At 40.2% G+C, this 21401-nt stretch overlaps 3 protein-coding genes across 8 annotated transcripts in view; 1 reads left to right on the top strand and 2 right to left on the bottom strand.

Moving 5' to 3' along the window:
* Positions 1 to 1689: 1689 nt before the first annotated feature.
* LOC107038917 (peroxisome biogenesis factor 2) lies at positions 1690 to 3101 on the bottom strand. The gene is made up of 2 exons (XM_015258272.1): positions 2912 to 3101; positions 1690 to 2622 (listed from the first exon to the last, which is right to left on the bottom strand). The coding sequence occupies exon 2, from the start codon at positions 2599 to 2601 to the stop codon at positions 1750 to 1752; it is 852 nt and encodes a 283-aa protein (XP_015113758.1). The 5' UTR covers positions 2602 to 2622; positions 2912 to 3101; the 3' UTR covers positions 1690 to 1749.
* Positions 3102 to 3270: 169 nt separating this feature from the next.
* The window catches only part of LOC107038916 (stress-activated protein kinase JNK), a 28206-nt gene continuing 10075 nt past the window's right edge, over positions 3271 to 21401 (top strand). Inside the window, exons 1-2 of one of the 6 annotated variants that reach the window (XM_015258267.1) lie at positions 3271 to 3438; positions 8622 to 8677. The gene's annotated coding sequence lies outside the window, so the exon portion shown is untranslated. Of the gene's footprint in view, positions 3661 to 8621; positions 8678 to 13595; positions 13980 to 14447; positions 14693 to 21401 lie in introns of those variants that run through there. The other 5 variants (XM_015258266.1, XM_015258270.1, XM_015258271.1 and 2 more) reach the window with 5 other exon arrangements.
* On the bottom strand, positions 15427 to 16445 carry LOC107038919. The gene is made up of 2 exons (XM_015258273.1): positions 16371 to 16445; positions 15427 to 16033 (listed from the first exon to the last, which is right to left on the bottom strand). The coding sequence occupies exons 1-2, from the start codon at positions 16383 to 16385 to the stop codon at positions 15752 to 15754; spliced, it is 297 nt and encodes a 98-aa protein (XP_015113759.1). The 5' UTR covers positions 16386 to 16445; the 3' UTR covers positions 15427 to 15751.

The raw sequence follows: 21401 nt of genomic DNA, 5'->3' as shown, positions 1-21401 counted from the left end.
TTTTGTAGAGAATTTTATCGGCTACAAAAAAGATTCAGTGACATTTCCTCCAAAAATCACTCGTTAACGAGATAATTGCATAATTAGCAAAAATGTCGAAATTGATTTGACGTGAAAAATGCAGTTTTTTCTTTAAGCCTGAAGAAAAATTACGTTCTGTCACTTCACAACTGAAAGAGAATGGTCACTGGTAAAAGAATACAGTAGAAAAAGAATCTGTTGAAGAGAGTTTGAACGATTGAACGATAGTGCAGAAGGAATTCACATGAAACCTAAATGATAAATCCAATTGTGTTCGTGTAATATCGTCCGTTGTTCCGATCCCTTTGGTGTCTTGAATAATTTCGGTCAATAAATTCCATTGTCTGTCCGAATAAATCGAGGCTCACTTGCGCTCGTACTTGTTAAAACCAGTGTTAAAGATTGAATATTTTTTTTCTCATTTTTTTTTTTTACTTTTTTTTTGTTTGCATGGCTTTGAAAGTAACGAGGTTCGTACGGTAGAGCGTAATTGAGCGGAGAGAAATGTAATTCAGGTCTGAAGATGATTTATGATAATGTTGATTATTCTGCATGAAAAAAAAAATCACCGATGTTCATACGAATAAATTAATCTAGTGATTAATGAAGGGGAAACGAGGGGAAAATTGAAAGTGTGAAGATACTGTTGGGGGAAAAGGGTCGAGCGAGGGTATCCGCGAATGTTAATGTTAATTCCCACATGACATATCTCACGATATTCGAATAATTGTTTTAAATAATTTAGGAGGGGAGTGGAAAAACGAGAATTCTTCAGATCTGGAGTATTTTCGAAAAATTCAGCTCGATGGAAAATTCATTGATTGTTTTATCACTTCCCTGCTGAATTTCTTCTTCCATCCACGAGAGTAGCGATTGTATTCAACGTAATGTTATGGACTCGAAGGTTTAAAATCCTTTGGAACTGAGAAAAAGTCACCTGACTCCGTCGCTGCGTATTTTTTTTATTGAGTGTTATTTTAAAATGTCGTGAGATTTAAAAAGTGAAAATTGTAGTAAATCAATATGCAGCTTGTGTTATTGTAATTGTAGACATTCCACTGAATGATTGTACGGGAGATAGTGCTCTTGCACTTGAGGAATTGCATTCGTACTTGCAGAAACATTTGAGCGAATAAAACATTCGAAATTGGAAACGGAGAGACTCGCTCGTCCGTTTCACTCTGACAAGATAATTCACAGAAAATCGACCAGAGAAAGTATGAAATATTGTTACAAAAAAAAATCGAAAAAAAAATGTCTTTTTATATATTGCTGCATGATATTTTTTTATATATTAGTAATTGAAAATATTGAATATGCAAATGATATGCTGTGTACGTCTATGTGATCCTATGGATTACTATCGATTTTTTTTTCTTTTTTTTTTCATGAGAAAATAATGGGAATTTTGAACTGATGAATAAAATAGCCCCAGTTTCTGTGGCAAAAATTTCATAATACGAAGTGTTTTTTTTTCTATTCCTCTCATTGAATCAATAGCAAGAAATATGCGTTTATCTGAATTATTATTACCATGATTGGTATAATAATATGATAAATTATTGCATCACAATTATTGCCACTAAAATATTACGCAAATGATGTCTTTGAATAAAAAGTTCAGTCTCCACGAAAAATTGATTTTATTGAACTCCCCTCACCCCGCAGTACAAAATATCCTCCCCTGCACCCCAAACCGCAGTCCTTAAACTCAATATTATTATCACATCACGAAGATACAGAATACACCTTCATATCCCCCGAATGTAGTTCAGTTTCACAGGCCACGCAATTGAAGCTCCCAGCGACTTTAAAATGCGCACTCATGCAGTAGTAACAATAAATGTGATGGCATCCAGCGTGACGAGGCAGCACCGGTGTCTCTCCACAATAAGGACAGAGCGTCTGGCTTGTCATCCTGGGAATAATCTCCACTCCCCCGTCTTTTTCACCTCGTCTACTGAAATAGGAGACGAAGCACCTCTTCAAGTAATGAAAATTAATCATCGGTAGACCTATCGTGAACAGCTCCATGAGCCCATGCCACAGTAATTCCCTAGTCATGTAGGAGTATCCGATGGTCCTGGGTCTGGTCGTCGCTATATTCCTGCTGGAGATCCCGAGGAATCTCTCCAGAATAATCGGCTGCGTTCCTCGATTGAGGAAAACCAATAAATTGATGAAACTCACTAGGCTAAAAACGTTGATAATTTTCTCGAGATATTTCTTGATTATTCTATCACGCGGTGTGACGGGAATTCTACTCGGATCGACGTATTTATCCTCGAGGTACTTCGGGAGGACCGAAAGGAGGAAAAAGAGGGCTGATTTATTTCGCGTTAGATCGACATAAGTCAGATCGAGCAATTTCTGACCGAATGAAGACTTTCCAGTCCCCAGCGAAAATAGAAAGATGAGCGATCTCAGGGCCGCGTTTATCTCTGGTGTCCATTTTTCGGTGATCCCAGGAGTGAAGAGACGAGATATTTCTCGGGCTCGAGCCACGAAAATACGGTGGATTTCCTCGTCCAATTCGAGGGCGTCCAGTTGGTTTATTCTTGATACGTAAGCTGGACTCATTGTTAAAATGTTTTTTTTTAACTGGAAGTAAAAAATAATAATCCAATGACAATTGGATTTTTTATGAGTTGATGGAGTGAATTACTCGTTAAACATCCTCACACGAATAATTATCTTGAAATGTCATTCTGACAGTTCGAACCTGCTTGTGCTCCAAAAAATCAAGATTTAATAATTACTCAATCCCCAGGATGCCAGCGGATTTATTCAAACCGTATAATTTATTCATAAAACACCGAAGAATTCAGAACTCCTGTTTCGCTCAATTATCATTCAATCATTGATTTATCATTCTAAATATGATAATTACCTCCGAAACATCACGTTGACACTCGTGCTCCGAAAAAAACCCCAGTTTGCACTCAAAAATATCAACGATGCGTTAAAAAATCATTGTCACCAAAAAATTATCACAAGAATTAAATTATCTAATGTTGACGTTAATTATCGTCGCGAAATGCATTGCACGTCGCCTGCATACCGATCAGAATCAGCTGATTGTCTCCCTGATCCCCCTGAAGAATCAAAGATGGCGGCACCTCCGGAGGGTGCAGGGGGCGCCAGGCGATGGTGTGATATGAGAATCCACCCACATAGCCCAGGGTGGGGGGAGAAAATACCGTACGATGGTGTGAGCGGGGGGAGAAGAGAGGGTGAGAGAGAGAAGCCGGTTCGCCGTCGTTCCGCTGCGGAGAGACCGGAATCCATGTTGCCGCTGTCCGGCTGGTGGAATGACGTCATCGAGTGTTGGTGCAAGTGGGTTTCGTGTACATTTTATTCGTCGGGCAATGGTTCCAATGATGTTTTCATGATAATGTACAATTGTTTTATTCAATGGTGAGATTTTAGCTGGTGCTGAGGGAACAGTGAAATTTAATCGGTGATATCTTGAGGATTTTGTTGTCTCGTTTTTTTTTTTTTGAAATCGAGTGATTGCGAGGATTTTTTTTCGCGAGGGTGGTGCGGGAATTGATAAAGGGAGAGGATCGAAGAGGTGAGGTTTTAATAACGAGGAATTTTTGGTGATCGAGGGGTGGGAGATACCAGGAACCTGCGGAGGTGAGTGGATTCAGGAAATTATGTAATGTCGGGGTTTTGGATTTTTTTTTCTTCGGGGAGTTTTGGGGCGGAGGGAAGTGAGGATTTTGGGATCGTGGGCGACGATGTGGTCGAGGGAGCGACGTGGGGATTTGGAGTTTACAGGACAGATCGATGTGCTCGGGTCTGCTCGCGGAAAGTGACAGGTTAACCTCCAATCGACTGGGTCTATTGGTGATGAGCGATGAGGGAAGTGTGGGAAGTTATTCCACTGAATGATGAATATTTTTTTGGGGGGTATCGCCTGCTATTTTCGTCGGGGGAATTTGACAGTGAGACTGGAGAAATTGCGTGTCGATTTTAGTTTAGAAGTGATGGACTATTTTTCGGGGATGGAGGTGGCAAAATTGTTTAATTCCGATTCTGCTTCACAACGAATTTCCTCCAATGGACACTCACTTGCGTTGAAATTAAATTCACGTCATTATCTCGGTTTGAAACTTCACTTCACAGTTTTTCGTAAATAATCTGGGGTGGGAGGAATTTTTTTGTGACCGTCGTTACTCTCGAAAGATAAGAAGGTCCCCGAGAACATTTTGCCATTTGCCTTCAATTCCAAGATCTTCGCCAGATTAAATTGTTTGAGATTTGAGTTAATTCATACCGTTTTAAAAAAATTCGTTATGCCCCTCACATTCCAAAATATTGCTCCAAAATTCAATTGTTCTAAAATTATATTTTTTGTGAACAAAAATCTGTGCTCAAGTCTTGAATAATTAGCTTCAGAATCTAAGAGAGACAGTGAAATTCTAAAGAACCCTTTCTGTATTTTATTCTTGCTCCAACAAACGTCTCCCAAACTTCTGCTCCAAAATTTCTCCCACCAAAACCGAACACGAAATTAACTCAATTTATCTTGTTCTACCACTCCACTAATAAATCCTCCATTCCCTTATTCCTTATTGTCATTTAAACGTTTTCCTCGACTAGTTCATGACATGTTACGATACTAGGGTCAAGTTCACGGGGTTAGACGAGCGGGGCGAGGGTAATTTTGAGGTTTCATATTATTGCTCTGCATTTTACTAATTTTTGAATGATTGCAATTTTATTCCATGCACCCACAAAAATAGAATTCATTAGTGGTTTTACGTGGCATGTGCTCCAATTCACTCTTCCATCGCAAATCAAATGTTTCATTTTTTTCCTCGTTCTCATTACACTTGTAGTTAGAGCCGGAGGCTTTACTTGAGTTCTAGAATAGAATCCATTCGAATTGTCAGACGAGAGGCATCGAATTCCGGTGGCTATCGATTTTTACAAGTTTCCCTGCACGTGTCACCACGTGCGTGTGAGTTGCAAAATTTAGAGCAGTGTATCTCCCGTAATTTCGGTTTTATTTTCCCCACTACCATTACTCTCTCCGTCTCTCGGACAATTTTTGATTGATCGTTCTGCTTTCGCTATCATTTCTCTTTCTGATTGATAAATTTCTGGGATATGGAAGAGAATTGTAGTTGATGATGATGATATTTTGGGGAGGGAGATGCCATTCATATATTTTTTTTGGGGCTCCTCTAATTTTTTTTCTGTAATTGTAATCAATTTTCTCCTGGTACGTTGCTTTTTCCCTTTAGATAGTTTTAACTATCCTAATCTCTTCAGCCCCGCTCAATTCCATCGATGCATTGCGCTTGCGCTTGGAAAAAGAATAATACAATCCCCTTGACAGTTTCGACCTCAATTTACGAGTAGAGGCAACCACCGAGGGTCTGCGGTATCAACGAAAATAGCAAGGATTCATGGGTTCTATTGTATTGTATTTATCCATCCCTGAGTTATTCTGTCTATCCACTTTCGTGTAACAACTGGTGTACGTAAAAGAATCCATACAGGAGATACAATACATCAAATCCCGGGGAAATACATGTGGAATTACTCTACAAATCGATAGTAGAGATATAAAAAATTCAGTTGTGGAAGGGTTAATGCAGTGAATTAGAATCCACATTTTTGATAATTCTCCATTAATTTTGCAAGACTAGTTTTAAGAGAAAAATTTATGGGACCTTTTTTGCAGCTGAGGAAATTCGGAATAAAAAATTCCTGATGAAATTTTTTTTACCGAATTACCCAGTAAAAAAAATCTGACATTTTCTCCTGAAAATTCAATATTCAACAGTTGAAAATAGACTCGTCACATTAAAAATTTCTCATTCAGCATTCATCTCAAATACGAGGGAGTTTGAGCTGAAAATGTCTTCTGGCATTTTCCCCTAAAACAATTCGATACCAGGATAATTCAATATTCATGAGATGTCAGACGTACCCCCGAGAACGAGTCAATTTCCCACATCTCATCAAATCTTCAATTACCCCGATACCAACTAATTTTCGAAAAAACAATCAAAAGGCATTTTCCACGAGAAATTTTCTCCTCTGTAAAAATTCCTCCCGCAATTCTCACCTAGAGGCCCTCCCTCTGTAATTCAATAATTAAAAAAACATGAAAAACCTCCACTACTCAATTCCCCATCGCCCCCAAATCATTTTCACTCTAATCTAAATGTAAATTTTTCCTCTCACGATGAACATTCCTCCCCAGGTCTCACCCTCAACTCCTGAATTTTCGCAATGCCGGCTAATTCATCATAAATAATGAACTTACGTTCCCTTAATATCAACATAATATCCTTTTGCCTCCGAATTACACAATTTGTTGAATTATTATTCCCAATAGTGGGAAGGGGTGGCCCATTACAGAAGTCAAGTTCCACAGGACCGCAGGGTAGATACCGAGGGGGGGCCGGGGGGTTGGTATTCATTGTAACATATATACATACATTAGACCTAGAAGAGAAAACCGAGGTATAGTGATTCGTTGGCGCGAGGCGTGGCGGAGTATTGATCGTTCCCTCGGTTGGGCCGCATTCCTCCTCTTCTCCTTCTCTCTAGTCCACCCTCTCGACTCCCAACATCGGTTGTGTGTGTACGTCATTGAGGGAAAACGCTGGGTAGCTAGTCCACCCGCCTCGGATGTGTTATTTTTCCCCACTAGCCTCCGACTACTCGAGCCATCCAGACGACAAACACCCCTCATTCTGCTTGTCCTGTTCTGCGGTCTACTACGGCCTCTAACGTGTTTGCACGGGCCGACGTCTACAAGTTGACGATGTCCCAGTCTTGGGACATGCTGGCACTAATGCATTCAATGAAAAGAAATTGGGGGCTTCGGCCTCGTGGGCGATTTTAGTTCGGCTGCCTAGCACTGGGTCAATTACATCGGTAGCAATTCCATGATTTCAAAGACGAAATTTCTCGTAATTTCGAAGAGAAAAAATTGAAAAATGTCGTCTCGTATTTTTTACATTGATTAAGGACATCCAAGTATATTTAACCCATTTGACCCCAAGCCTCCGGACATTTTACAATGATTTTATTATTTAAGCTTTACAGGTCTAAATTTGAATGACGCTGAATATTCATAATTTTTTTCAAGTTCTCCACGCGCATTTTAATTGACAATTTCGATGAGTAAAAATGGATTCTTAAATATCCTCAATATAAAAAAAATGTAGAAATCTCTCGAGTTCATGTATTGCCCAACGGAAAATTCCGAAAATGATTTATCCCTCATCCATCGTCAGAAATATAAATCTTTCGAGTTTAGAAACCACTTGAAGTGAAGATTATAAAGTTTCGGGAAAGTTTATCTTGGAATCCATATGATCGAAGAGATAAGTCTCGGGATATGCAGTACCTTTTATGAGTTTTGTTCAATCTAAAAACTTCAATCGCAAAATTCTCGTCCAATTATAATTACGAATCGGGATTTCTTTTTTCCCCCCAAAAAGTGCAATTTTTGGGGAGAATAAAAGAAAGAAGATTTAATACCCTTTGGCTCCTCATTACGAGTCTGAATAAAAATGCCATTATACAGAGTCGTTCCTTTTATCTTCCACGATCCGTTTTTTTTTGTCGCACGGAAACGCTGACTGCTACGTAATTACTCCAAATGCCTTTCTTCTCAGCTCTTTTTTCCTTCTCTGGGAAACAAGGGAGTTCAGAGTTGCTGTTGATAAAAACAAGTGTCTACGTACGAAGAGCGTGAGTGTTAGTTTTATGCCACCCTCGAATATCGAAATACAATAGGACAATGCAGACATTTAAGTAGACACGAGTTTTCGCAGCTCCTCTACCCAAAAAATTATATTTCTGTTGATCGTGTAATCAACTAGAAGACGACTCTTCCCGGACTAAAAGTCAAGAGATCTTTCTCGTATGGAAGACCAATCCGTTTGGTCAGCGGATAAAAATTCCAAGTCCAATTGAAAATAAAACTCCTTGTTAAGGCAATCGATCAAGACATAGAATTTAAAAAAACGAGACCATTAGCCCCTAGAGTAAGTTGTGGGGATCAACGGATAGAGAAGTTGTCTAACGAGCCGTGAAAGCTCCGTTTAATTAGAGAGATCCGACGACGGACGTCGCATCTGAGATTTCCCCGGTGGGGAAACAGTTTTCCTACACTCTGGTGGATACCAACGCTGTACCCCCTGCGGTGTATTGCACGAAGATCCAGCACTTGGATACGTGTTTCACTTTGAATTATCTCTTTATCTGTAAATGAGTGTGGCCTCTGAACAAGACAATCGTTATTCATCTGTAAACCACAGTCTAGAGCCATTTGTTCATGTTTACATTGATGAATATTTTATCGGAATAGTTGACCGTCTGAATAATGAATGAATGTCCCTTGATGTTTGTCCTGGGACGATATTTATCTACAACTAAACTACAAGTGGTTCATTCGTAGTTTAGGGGGGGTTTTCTCACGTGAGGCTGCACGTGGTGGCACAGTGGGAGCTTGCAGGGTGCGCTTATTCCATTAAATTAAATCATTTCATGAAATTCCTCGGCGAAGAAATAATATGAAATTGGAGTGAGATATTTTTCATGCACATTTCCCATTTATTTTGCAGATTAAAAACTGGGGAGACGAGGGCGATGGGGCTCTCGACAGTAGCAGTCTGAACAGGTGAGTCAACACTCGAGTGAGTTGACATGGAAAGAGTTTTTTCAATGTTACTGGGATTAATTTGAACCTGTGTGGAAAAGGTCGATTTTTCTGATCTCGTTGGATGGTGAATGTCAAAGCGTATTTTTTTGTGGATTTTTCTCGGCTCCAGGAAAGACCTCTTGACATTCACTCCTAAACCCACTCGTTCCCTCGATGAATGAACATGAAGAAGAATGTAGGAATTGACTTTTCTATTACCGCTCACCACTTTGGAACTAATATAAATTTCAAAACATAAGCCGAGGATTTGTCCTCGCTGTGCCTTAACAAAATTGGACGAAGCTAACGGCGCGTTTTTCTTCAATTATCGAATTTCCGCTTCATTCCCAACTTCTTTGGTTCCAGTTGCTACGGGCATTTTTCCCTGAGTTTTCCCAACAGCAAAAAAAGTTTCTCGACATTTACCCCCAAAAGCCCTCCCTCTGTCAATAAATTAGCATGAAGAAGAATGCAGGAATTGACTTTTCTATTACTGTTCACCACTTCGGAACTAATATAAATTTCAAAACATAAGCCGAGGATTTGTCAACCCCTGCAATTCAACATCCTGCTGTTCCTCAGAATGCCTCAACAGAATTCAGAATCCCAGCACAGAATTTGATGAAGCTAACGCAATGTTTTTCTTCAATTATCGAATTTCCCCTTCACCCTCAACTTCTTTCTTGCCAGTTGCAATTAAACACTCCTCGGAAAGGGGAAAAAAAGCACACACTCCTGAATGTCCCTGCATAAGCTTTCGACAGAATGCTGTACACATTCAGGAGCGTTATACCGGGGTTATTAGCCTTCCTTTCTCGGTGGTTTCGCATGGTTGGGCGCAAGCGCAAGGCAACCAGAACCCTCACCAACTCCCTCGTATCACCTCTTTTGGAACGACTGCAGGAGGTAAAGGGGGAGGGGTTATGGATTTTCGGGCTGCGACCTTCGCCCACGTCATCCATCGTCTTATTCTCCTCAGCTACGTTCTGTTTTATTCTTTCCCTCTCAAGTTATATTCCTTTAAACTTTTTCGGCCACTCCTACACGACCATTATCATAGATTTTCGACCCCAATTGCGCTTTTCCCTCGGGGGGTCCCTCGCATTTTTGTAACGATAAATTTTCCAGAAAGCTTTTTTATCCGTTTCCTCTACAATTTCAGTTATCCACGTGCTCCTAATTATTTACATAATTCTTCAGGATCTTCTTGCTCTCCTCGTAAACACAGATACGATCTTCGTGGGGCAAAGTGGACATTTTTAATTTTTGTTTGTGCCAATGAGATGACAAATTGGTGGTAAATTCTCTCAAGTCTAGTTTTCTCCGGCGAACACTCACCAATTTCCAAACTCTTTCATCCTAGTACTTTAATTTCTTTCTTCGTTACTTCACACTCCCTCGTGCAGACCTACAGTCTTTCTCCATACGCTCTGTCACCCACGATCATGCCTTTCATTCCGCCACCCTGGCCACGTGCAGTGCTCCATTGTTATTTACTGAACTGTCACTTGATTCCAACACTTCCCATTTCACACCTCAAGCTGCGCACTTAATCTAAAATTTATCGTGTGTGTTTAGTCTTTCTAATGCTCCTCATTGTCCACTTATTCACACAAGTGTGAAAAAAAAATGGCATTCCCTTCCTCCAAATGAATAATGATTGCTGAAAAATGTGGCCCTTCGAAAATTGACAAATGACGCTGGTCCAGTGGATTGTCTCCAGCTACGGTGCATCCACTTGACCTTCATCGATTGGGATTGAAAGCCCTAAAACATCATCCGTCGTAAAGCAATTTAATCAGAGGGACTGTCCCCCTTTGGACATCCTTAAACGGAAAATGGTCCCGGGCCTCGGAGCGTTTAGCCCTCTGTCTATACTCGGAGGATAATTTTGCCTGTTACGTAGCCGTTGGAACTCACTCGTGGTTGCGGTACTCTGCGGCATAGTGTGCCCCACCGCCATCTTGCTTTATCGATCTCATTCGCAACCGGCGTGTACCCTCTTCTCCCTCTCACTACACTGTTTTCTGGCCTACACAAGCCCGAAGTTTTTCAGCTCTCCCTCCTTCATCTCCCCGAATTTATTTTGCTCATTTGTTTGGATGTCTTCACTGGGGTTTTTTTTTCGGCTTCTTGGGGTGGATAGTTTGGCAGTAATCAACTCGGGATTTATGGTTCATCAGGACTAGGAGGAACGTAATCATTTGATGGAGGAAGAAATGGTGATTTGGGGACCAGTACAATGAATAGTGGATTATCTCGACCTGGAGTGATTTTAGGAGGAAATGTCAAAGACCATTTTTTGCAGCTGAGAAAATTTCTGATAAAAAATGATTTCTCGTATTTTCTCGTAAAATCAATCGCTGTCGAGATAATTCAGCGTTTGAACGGGGGAAACCTCATGAGCTCCTTTAAAATGGATGACACATTGGAATGATTAAAAAAATCGTTTAAAAAAATCTGAAGAAATTGGGTTTCACCACTTCCTCCCCACATTCGTCTTAACTACGTCCAACCGCAAAAAGTTGACATTTTATCATGAAATAGCGCCCCCAGGTCTTAAGAAGACATTTCAAGAGACCAATTTTCTCCATTCATTCTCATGAAAATTAATCCTTTACCACATGGTGACTGATAAGCCCCTGAATTTGTACTTTCCAAATTTGGAATTTCAGTCACGATACAAAGTGCGGTTCATCCCCCTCTCATACATCAGCGATTATTAGTTTGGAAATTGGCGGAAAGCTTAGGGAGACCAGCGGAGTTGAGGAGGGTGAGGTGGCGCCAGACAAAGATGGCCAATGTATATAGAGATAGAGTAATGTGGAACGGTTGTTGGGTGTTTATTAATTAATGGAGCGAGGTTTTGGGATGGCACGACGGGAATTCCAAATGTGAGACTGATGGTGTTCAGTTAATGGCACCAGGACGAAGCGATAAGTCGATGAACTGTTAATTTACCATCGATTTCATTGAATTTTTACACCGCGCATTTTTTTTTTTTTTTTTCATCCGAAAAAATGATCAATTTTCATTACAATTTCACGGCTGCCTAACAATATTGGTTTTCGGTCACCATTATATTGGATGTGGTGGGTATCAGGGATGGAGTTTTATTGACAGATCGTTAAAACCTGAGATTGAATAACTCACGGGCGATGAGCAAACACTTTTCCCTATAATTCGGTTAATACTGGAGTCGATACTATTGGAGTTTGCACTAACCACAGGGGGATTTTTTTTTATTTTGAGATTCTTGTTCAGTTCTCAGGTCGCGTGTGGATGGTGGTATTTTTATGGACGTGCAATTGCCGGGGAAATGGCGTTGGCTATCCTGCGAGGGCTGCGTGTGACATCGCTGGAGATACAGGGAATTAATTAAGTAATTAATTAAATGGATCCCTGGCCATCAATACTCCCTTGAAGCTGACAATATTCTCTGAAGAGTGTTCTCTGACATTTTCTAATAAATCCAGTCATTATTCAGTTAATTACACAATTAGAAAAATTAATCAATTTTAGTCGAGATTAATTTTCCCTTCAATTTCTAAATTTATTTCATTTAACCCTCAGACTCGATGAAAAACTCCCCCATTCTGGAGTCAAATCGACTAATTCCGGCCAGAAGAATCCTCATTATCCCACAATATCACGTAAACAATTTTTTTTTTTCACCCGGGAACAGAGGGTTTGAGGGAAAAAAATGTTGAGGTAATTGAAGGAGACGTTAAGTTCTACGTGAAAACCGTGACGTGGATTTTATGTATTCTCTCCTTCTCTCTCCTTCTTCACATAACACTGTATCTATCGGCGGAAATGCCGAGAGGGTAGGACTCTCGTTGCAACATCAAAGAGGGTTATTTTAGGAATTACGAAGCTACTGTGTCCACCATGGGTGCCATCATCTATTCCGTAATTTCTTTTTGCCTTGAACTCTCTTTCTCTCCAATTTTTTTCTTCATCTTCATTACGAGGATTATATTCACTGGACACTTGAGGCAGAGTCCACACTCTTGATAAATTTCTATCGTCTCGTTTTTTTGTTCAGATGATCCAATTAGTGCCTAATTTAATTAGTTGACTCGTGGAATATTTCGTTTTCATCGGGATTAAAAGGCGTGCGATTATAATTCCACTGGGGGATAGGTTTTCAGTAACGGTGGTTAGGAGGGCTTTCGAGGATTGGCCGAGAGACCACAAGCTGGACATATTCGTGGGGATGAATTATTCGGACTCAACGCGTATTTTAGAATGGATTTTCCTTGTTTTAATTGAAACGTCAGAAACCGGTTTTAATTGTTTGAATTTTTCAATTGGATATTCCTTTTTTATTTGATCGGGTAATTGAGTGTGGGGGGGAGTCTTCTCACTTCACTCATCGCGAATAATATTGGAAAATTGAAGATAATGAGGAAATGAATGGGGATGAGTCAATTGTATTTTGGAAAAGGTCAGTTTTTTGTTTCACGGTCTAATCTCTTCACATCATTACTAAATAGTAAATAACTCTGGATTGGCAGGGTAAAATTCGACGAGTAATTTTTTCATTTTTAAGGTATTTTTGTTAGCTCTAAAATGAGACCAGACGCGTCCAAATCGCATCATTCGTTCAGGAGATATTGAAGATTAAAGAGCCTCCATTTTCATACCGCAGAAGAAGAAGATTTTTTCTGTTATTTTTGCAAACAAAAATCTCTATTGGAGAGGAAAATTATGCAGGTAGTAATTATTCCTTCACCCTTTGATTTCTTCCACGTGAAAATAAAATTGATATCGAGATTAACCGGGGGCCGGTGAACCGACGATTATTTAACAGCGCAAACTCAGTGAAACCCGGCGTTTTCCTTTACCTCAGCCCTCTCGCAACATTAATACATCCCAGTCGCGCGTCGACTCTGACACGCGTCGCGCCGGAAATCGGTTGATCCAGGACTAAAGCGTTTCCCTGATCGTGATAACTCAATGTGAAGTAGATAAGAACGTTAAACACTGATAATTCAACTCCGTTCATTCATCTATCCAATTAATCTCCTAATGAAAAGTCCACCTAGTGCAATCCACGTGTCTTCCACTCCGTTTTATCCAGCACCCAGAAAATATAAAAATACCAATTTCTAACGGTTCGATTGAATGAAATAAATTGTGAAATTTGTGGTGAAAGATTATTTTTGGAAGAAATGATATAAGAATTTTTTAGAGACCATTTTTGACGAGTTTTTTAACTGTTTACCCTCCTAACATTCCTCGGCGAGAATTTTTGCACATGTGGAGTGTCCGAAAGGTGCATTAATTGTGATAAATCTAAGTCACAAAGAAAAATAAATAAATCTTCTTCTACATTTGTAAATAAACTCTGAACATTTGAAATTATGTTATTATCAAGACTCTGAAAGTCTCATTTTGATTCTCCATTCAGAAGAAATTAAAGTCAAATTTTTTTGGAAATTGAAAAATTGTAATTCTCTAAATAATTTATAAATAATCAATTCCCTGCCTAACATTATTTTTCCAAATCGTAAAATATTGATTTGCATTCAGAATTTTACTAGAAAGCAATTCTATGACCCAAAATAAAATTCCCAAGTGTAAGCAATTTTCCCTTTTTGTTTACGAGAAATAAATATTGAATAAAAGTAATTGGCTGCGCAATTTAAAAAGTGACCCATTAGAGAACTACTACAGCAAAATGGGTCTTTTTTAAATTCTGTGTGAATTTGTATTGTTCAGTGAAAAAATACTGCAATATACTCAAAACTATTTTCAATTGAGAAAAAATATTTTCCCTTTGTCACAGTTTATTTAGCACACGTATTCCCTCCAGTGACACACCGATGCCTTCCCCACCCCTAGATACACCCCAGCAGATAATTAATACCTAAAGTGCTCCAAGTGATTTTAATATTAAAATTAAAAAAAAAAACAACTCCCGGAGATGGTCTGAGGCGTGGTCTGACGACACTCGGTATTTTCTACTCACCCGTCATCCCACCTAAGGTACAGAACAGAATAACTGAAGGAAGAAATCCCTCTTTAGGTTTTTAATGTGCACTTTTGCTTATCGAAGCGAAAACGAGAGAAATGTATTTCCACATTCCCTCTCTTGAGAGCCTCACGTGACCGTATAATACGTAGGCGTCCCTGGAGAGTGTCGGAGGGGGCGAAAACGAGGGGTTGAAAGACGGGGAGTAAAATCTCCCGTGAAACGTGAGGTGTTACTCAACGAGGTATTACCTTCGGATAACTTTACAAATCAAGATCGTTAAAAAAAAATTCTAAAGACTTTAAAATGAAATTAAAATGAAATTGAAAACAAAAAAAAAACTACCCGTTCTTCCCTTTGTATCTGATAATAATTGGATAAAAAGGATCTCAATTGAACACTGGGTATCTTTATTTACCCTTCGAATGAATAAAAAAACAGCTATTGACAATAAAAAAAAAGAGAAAAACAAATTGACCAATATCTTCTACATTTTCGCGTTTATCTCGAAAACAAGTGGTTTGAGAGCAAAATGTCATAAATTTTGTTTTGCAGAGGACAAAATTTACGACAAAAAATGTTTTATGACATTTTTTCCCAGAACCATTCAGTATCGGAGAAATCGCCATCTAATAAGATGCGTGTATGGCCTGTAAAAAAAATTCTGGACTTTAACAGCTTTGTGTCTAAAAATAACAGGGAAAAACGGGGTCTTTTATGTCAAACTCCATAAATAAAAACATCAAAATGCCATCGACACTGTCTTTATTTACTCTTCGAATGAACCAAAAAAAGAAGTGTTCACAAAAGAAGAAAAAAAACAACAAATTGCGAATAAATCCATGACAATGCGCGCGTGTAGATAAATCGATAAGTCAATTGAGTCGGGCTTCCTCACTCGTTCATACTGACGTGCAGTTCCGTACAGTTGGGATGTTGGTGTGTGACAGAGAAAATGTTGAGAACCGGAGAGATGTACAAGAGGGGGCGAATATATTGGACGAAGAAGTCAGTCAATACCCCATTGTTGAAATAGTACGAAGCGAGTGAGAAAAAGAACGAATTGTTGGAATCTAGGCCAAGTAGTAGGGGGCGCTATAGGCAGACGCGTAATAGGGGTAAGCAGAGTAGGCGTAGGGGTAGCTGTAGGCCGAGGTGTAGGCGACTGGTGCTGTGTATGCAGCGGTGTATGCCACAGGGGCTGTGTATGCAGCACCGAACAAGAGGCCACGCTTGTCACGAGGTACTACCGGTGTCTCCTGAGGGCTTGATTCTGCCTTTGCTGGCTCCAGGGACTCGGCTTCTGTTGGCTTCGAGAGGGTTACAGCCGCCAAGCCAATCAGCAGGAGGGCAACCTGGCGAGATTATGCAGATTTTAGGGCTCGTGGAATTATCGATTTCCGGGGGATTCTGATGGTTTTCGAGTGTGAATTTTGTCTCGGGAAAATCGTTTGATATCTTCGGATTTAATGATGCGGTTTGAATTTATCAGGATAAATTTTAAAGCGTCGAAAAATTCCTTTGACGTTCGTCAAGTGCAAATGAAACAATTGAAATATGGAATTATCTCAATAATGAGAGATTTCAGAGCAAAATATAACAAGACTCCCGTAAAACCACTTGTTATCGAGATAATTCACTATTCACTACCGCGTCGCGTCTCCTCAACATGATTAAATTTGATGTACTCACAGCGAAGAATTTCATGTTGATTTTTTTGGTGGCTCTGAGAACTTGATACTGTTCACTGACTCGTTGAGACAATTGATGCCACCTGTATATCCACCGTCGCTTATATACCAATCTCGAGGCTCAAACATCGACATTGGTTTGGATACGTGATGAGACTGTCATCAGCATTAGTGACGTGACACTGTTTACGGACGACGGAGTATCTAACAGTCAAACACTATTGCAATGCACCCATGCTGTCAATGATATAGTACATCAACCATGCAAGTTGGAAGGATTACTTGGGTAATAGAGTCCTTGAACGCCTGCCAAATATTAACGAAAGTGTTTTACAATCGAGGACGTGTTGCGTGGATCATTATGGTGACTCGTATTGTGTCATTAGAATTGATTATCGTAGAGTGCCATTGTGGGGTAATGAATTTATGCGCTCGCGATGATGGAGGGATTGAACGGAATGAAGATATTGGTATCAGCAGCCTAGTGAGGGAACATTCTTTACAATTCCACATTTATCTCGAAGACGAGTAGTTTTCGAGCAAAATATCATTAAATATTTTTTGCAGAGGGAAAAATTTCCCACAGAAAATATCCTCTGACATTTTTGTCTAAAATAATTCACTCTCAAGATGCGCATAATTGACTTGTAAAAAGTTTAAAATTATTTCTTCAAGAAAATTCTTCCTTTGATCCATCCCCTCATTTGTATTCATTCGTGTTTTCCACTACCCCAACATTTTTCAGGGAACCTAATCCACCGAAAAATGTACTCCACCATCGAGGAAATAAATCCATCAAGAAAAAAGTTGAAAATCAAAATGAAACTGGATAAAGGCAATAACTGAAACCAATAACATTCATTTTTCTCCTCGAAAGCTCAGCATTTGCCACCCCTCTCCATCCAGAAAATCGTCAATTGCGAAATCGTTTGGGCGTCAACCGAATATACAGAGAGAACTTCCAAGGGTTGTACAGTAGAAGGCGGAGTTGTTATCAATATAGGCAATCTCTTGTGTTAGGTATCTCATACCCCACTCAGTCCTGAGTAAGGGTGGTAAACCGGGCATTGCGCAATATCGACTCCCTTCATATACTGTATAACAAAATGAGAAAGTTGTGAGGGGGGAATGGAGAGGAACAACATAAGGATGAAGAAGATACTGGAACTTAACGTTGAATTGTCCCTGCAGGCTCGTTCCCTCACTCGTAACTGCTTCAGCGTGCAAATCATGACTGATATCCCACCGGGGTGGAGTGTTTTTACGTTTTAGTTATTCTGTGGACGATCAAAGAGAGGGAAACATGATGATCAGGGTGGAGTCATCAACTTTGGGGTTAAATTTTCTTGAAACGTGCTGTTTCACTTCTTCCTGGAAGTTGTTTTACTGAAGATTGACGATTGATGACTTCAGTATCTCCTTCCACTCAATATCATGACTGCATGCATTGAGAAAAGACAAATTTTCTGCCACTGACATTAGTCCGAACTAAATAATCCGACTGGTCCAACCGAATGCTCTTTGACTTTTTCTCAAAGTCTCTCAGAGGATTGACAAAATGCCTCTCCCGCATCTTGTCCCGATAAATCCGAGTCCAAGCAACGCCGTTTACCCGCATAAAATCAGAAAGCACAAGTCCGCAACTAAATCCCCTCAATTGAATCCAAAATAGAGATTGCGGTTCGACAGTTCGGTTCTTAAGACCTTCAATACCAAAGTTATTCATGGCAATTGGGAGAGGAGAGAGGGGGGGGGGGCAATTCAGGGCTAACCAATGAGGCTTTAGCCACGACAATGGGCTGAATACACACAACAACTTTTGGAATTCTCGGTGTGGACAATGAAGAGGGGTCAGTAAATCTAATCAACAGCACGTCTACCAAACTACTCGATCAAATTATCCTCCTCGCTTGGCTTGTTGATGGTGAAAATTCTTCACTGGGGATTTGCCTGTCTTTTTAACTCACCCGGAATCCCTACAAATCCCATCATCTTATTAAAGATTAACTTATGTTGACGAATCCGATGAGAAATGTAACGCAATAACAGACGAGTATTGAATCGAATTATGATGGTTTAGGGGAGACAGTTGAGAATTTTTTTCCCTTTTGAAGAAAAGTCCAATGGGAGAGGCTCTCTGAATGGCACAAATATTCATTTTCGCAAATTGTTGGCAATATTTAATCCATTGAATTGAGTCCAATTAGGAAGATGTGCTCTCTCCAGAGTCACAAACAGTAGCTGGCAATGAGTACATAACTCCCTCCATGTACTCAGACAAAAGAGAGCCGTTCTTTGAGAGTACATTTCTTGGAATAAAGAAAATAAAGTAGAGACTGATCTTATATCGCACGGGCCATTCGGCTCGTAAGCCATCATCCAACGTTGAAAAGCCTCTTGCAATCCAACAGACTCCACTCACTGATACAACAATGCAATCCCCCAAGCGTTCATGTACAACACGGTATCGTCATGTTAGATATATAACAACGAAAACCCAGTGGGCCTTTTCAATCCTCTCTCGCGTGATATTGTTTCTTCCTTTAAGCCCCCGTTCAAACTCCTCCCATGAATCCTTTCAAGAGCTTTCAGAAGTTTTCATTTTTTTCCCTTCCCTCTGGTCTGCAGTTCCGTTTTTTTTCTCTCCATTTTGGTTTATACGTGCGTGAGTATTTTTATTATAGGGTTGATTTAGAAGGAGTCGAGGGAAGTCAAGTGCATGGTGGAGAGTCAAAGGGACAGGGACACTCCAATCAAATGAATATGTTCGACACCCTCAGGAAAACCTTGTCTCGTCAAGGTCTCCTGCGTCATCGAGAGTTATTTAGGAGTTGAAACAAAGGGGAGTTGTACATGCGTGCAATATAATGGCTGGATATTGTCGCCCATTCGCCTCCCGGTAGGAATCACATAGCCTGACGATGGAAACAAGCCTGGGCGAGCCTAGGTTTTCCGAGGGTCAGTCACTCAGGCCTGGGACGGGCTTGATTTCACCGTTCACTCGAGCCTGAAATGAGGGCGATTCAAGGAGCCATTGCCGAGGTTCAATTCAGGCCTAGCACAGGCTTTGAGTATTGAGGCTCAGTACGTCAAGGCTTATTCGAGAATAGAAATGTCGAAATAATTTTTTTTTTACCTGGGGCCAAAGTGTCATCTTGGATTTTTCAGGGGAAAGTCGACTGTCGACAAAATCGAATTTTTCCGCCGGGTGAACGGCGATTCTGTATTTTCTGACCCGCCTAACGCCACTGCGCTCCTCACTTGCCCCGGAAATGCAGAAATAATTTTTTTTTTTTTTCACCCGGAGCCAAAGTGCCATATTTAGGCTTTTTTCGGGGGGAAAGTCGACTTTCGCCAAAATCGAATTTTTCCATCGGGTGAACGGCGATTCTGCATTTTCTGACCCGCCTAATGCCACTGCGCCCCTCACTTGCCCCAGAAATGCAGAAATAAAAAAAAAAATTTTTTTCACCGGAAGCCAAAGTGCCCAATTTTCCCCTAAAATTAGTGATTCTGGGGGTTAATGCAGAGAGGACAAAACTTTTTGCCCTCAGAATCACTCATTACAAGGACAATTTCAAATTTAACGCGTGCCAAAACATTTGCTGAATGAATACGTTTGACACCCCCAGGAAATGCTCGTCTCGTCGGAGTTATTTAGGACTTGGAATAAAGGGGAGTTGTACATACGTGCAATATAATGTATGGATATTGTCAGCCATTTGCAAGGGAACCCTCATGCTCCTCACAACTGTCAAATCCTGGCAGATTTATCATTTTATTTCGCTCGTTCGGTCGTAAAATGAAATTACCCCAATTTGACTTTTTTCCGTAATTGTTTCAGGAGAAAAATTAAAAATGAAAAGACCTGTCTCGTGGCATATCTGACAGCATGAAAGCTTTGAATCAAAATCTTGTTAAATCATCGCTGATTAAACGCCCCGGCATTCAAATGACAGCGTAGAACGCTCCAAATCTTCAAGTTTGCATGTTAGTTATAATCTCATCTGCATTAACGGTGTCATATCGTTGTTTCTAAGTAGAAAATGTAGAGTAAGTGTTATGGTTTTTGGTGAGATACAAGTGCTGTTAATACCAACGATAACTCATCCCGAGTTGAGGTGCTAAACTTCACTGTTGACGTATCATAAAGTATATTCTCAGAATGTGGACACTATCCGCCAATTTACGATTCTCTGCAAAATGACTTTTATGCTTTCTGGTATTTTCCCGCAAATCGAGGCAATTACTGTTAATTTATCACGCATTTGGAATTATTTTCTCCCGAGGAAATACCCGTTCCTTTATTTTTCTGGAATATTCACCTGTTTCTACTTTCTTGTGGCCTCAGGATTGGGATATAATAAATTCCGAGCAGGACTCGCAACGAATGACGAGGGAGCATATCAAGTATTGAATTCCAATACGTGAAAATAAAAAGGAAATGACGCGTGGGGAAGTCGCCTGGGCTCTCATGACTATCAGTGCATGTGTGCCAGTCTGCATGATGCATGCCCATCGATTCCCCTTCGTTTGATTTTCAACTCGTATTTTTTATTGAATTTTCATCTCTGAAATGACGAAAATATCTCTCCAAAACTAAACCCAAAGTTCTGCCAACTCGTCTCGCTCGTTGAATTGATGAATTTCCGGCTTCAAAGCGAGCATTGAAGATTTTTTTTTTTTTTTTTACTACAAACAGAAGATAAAAACACGGGAATTTGCGGCACTGTAGCGTGCAGCTACAGCTCCACACGCCAGTCGTAAACAAAAAACCAGTGTATGTGAAAAATGAGGTGGATTAAAAAATTGGTCCTGCCGTGGTATGTCGACTGCGTGCACTCTATCAACTCGGAAATCGATTGCTCGTGCATCTCCCATTGCTATAACATCTAGGGGCCGTTGTGTATGTTTGATAAATAAATTATGGATTGCTACACATTGAGCGGAATAGGCACGCGCAGGAGTGCTTAATATTCACGTCACGCGTGCCAATGCGCTACGTGGATGGCTTAAATTTTTCTGAAAGGCC

Source organism: Diachasma alloeum, unplaced genomic scaffold (assembly GCF_001412515.2).
Source record: "Diachasma alloeum isolate Michigan unplaced genomic scaffold, Dall2.0 Dall_scaffold_00289, whole genome shotgun sequence".
Lineage (NCBI taxonomy): Eukaryota > Metazoa > Arthropoda > Insecta > Hymenoptera > Braconidae > Diachasma > Diachasma alloeum.
This window is presented reverse-complemented; position numbering and strand designations above follow the sequence as displayed.

Excerpts from the sequence above, each read along its gene's own strand:
- LOC107038917 (XM_015258272.1), bottom strand. The coding sequence starts at position 2,601 with ATGAGTCCAGCTTACGTATCAAGAATAAACCAACTGGACGCCCTCGAA.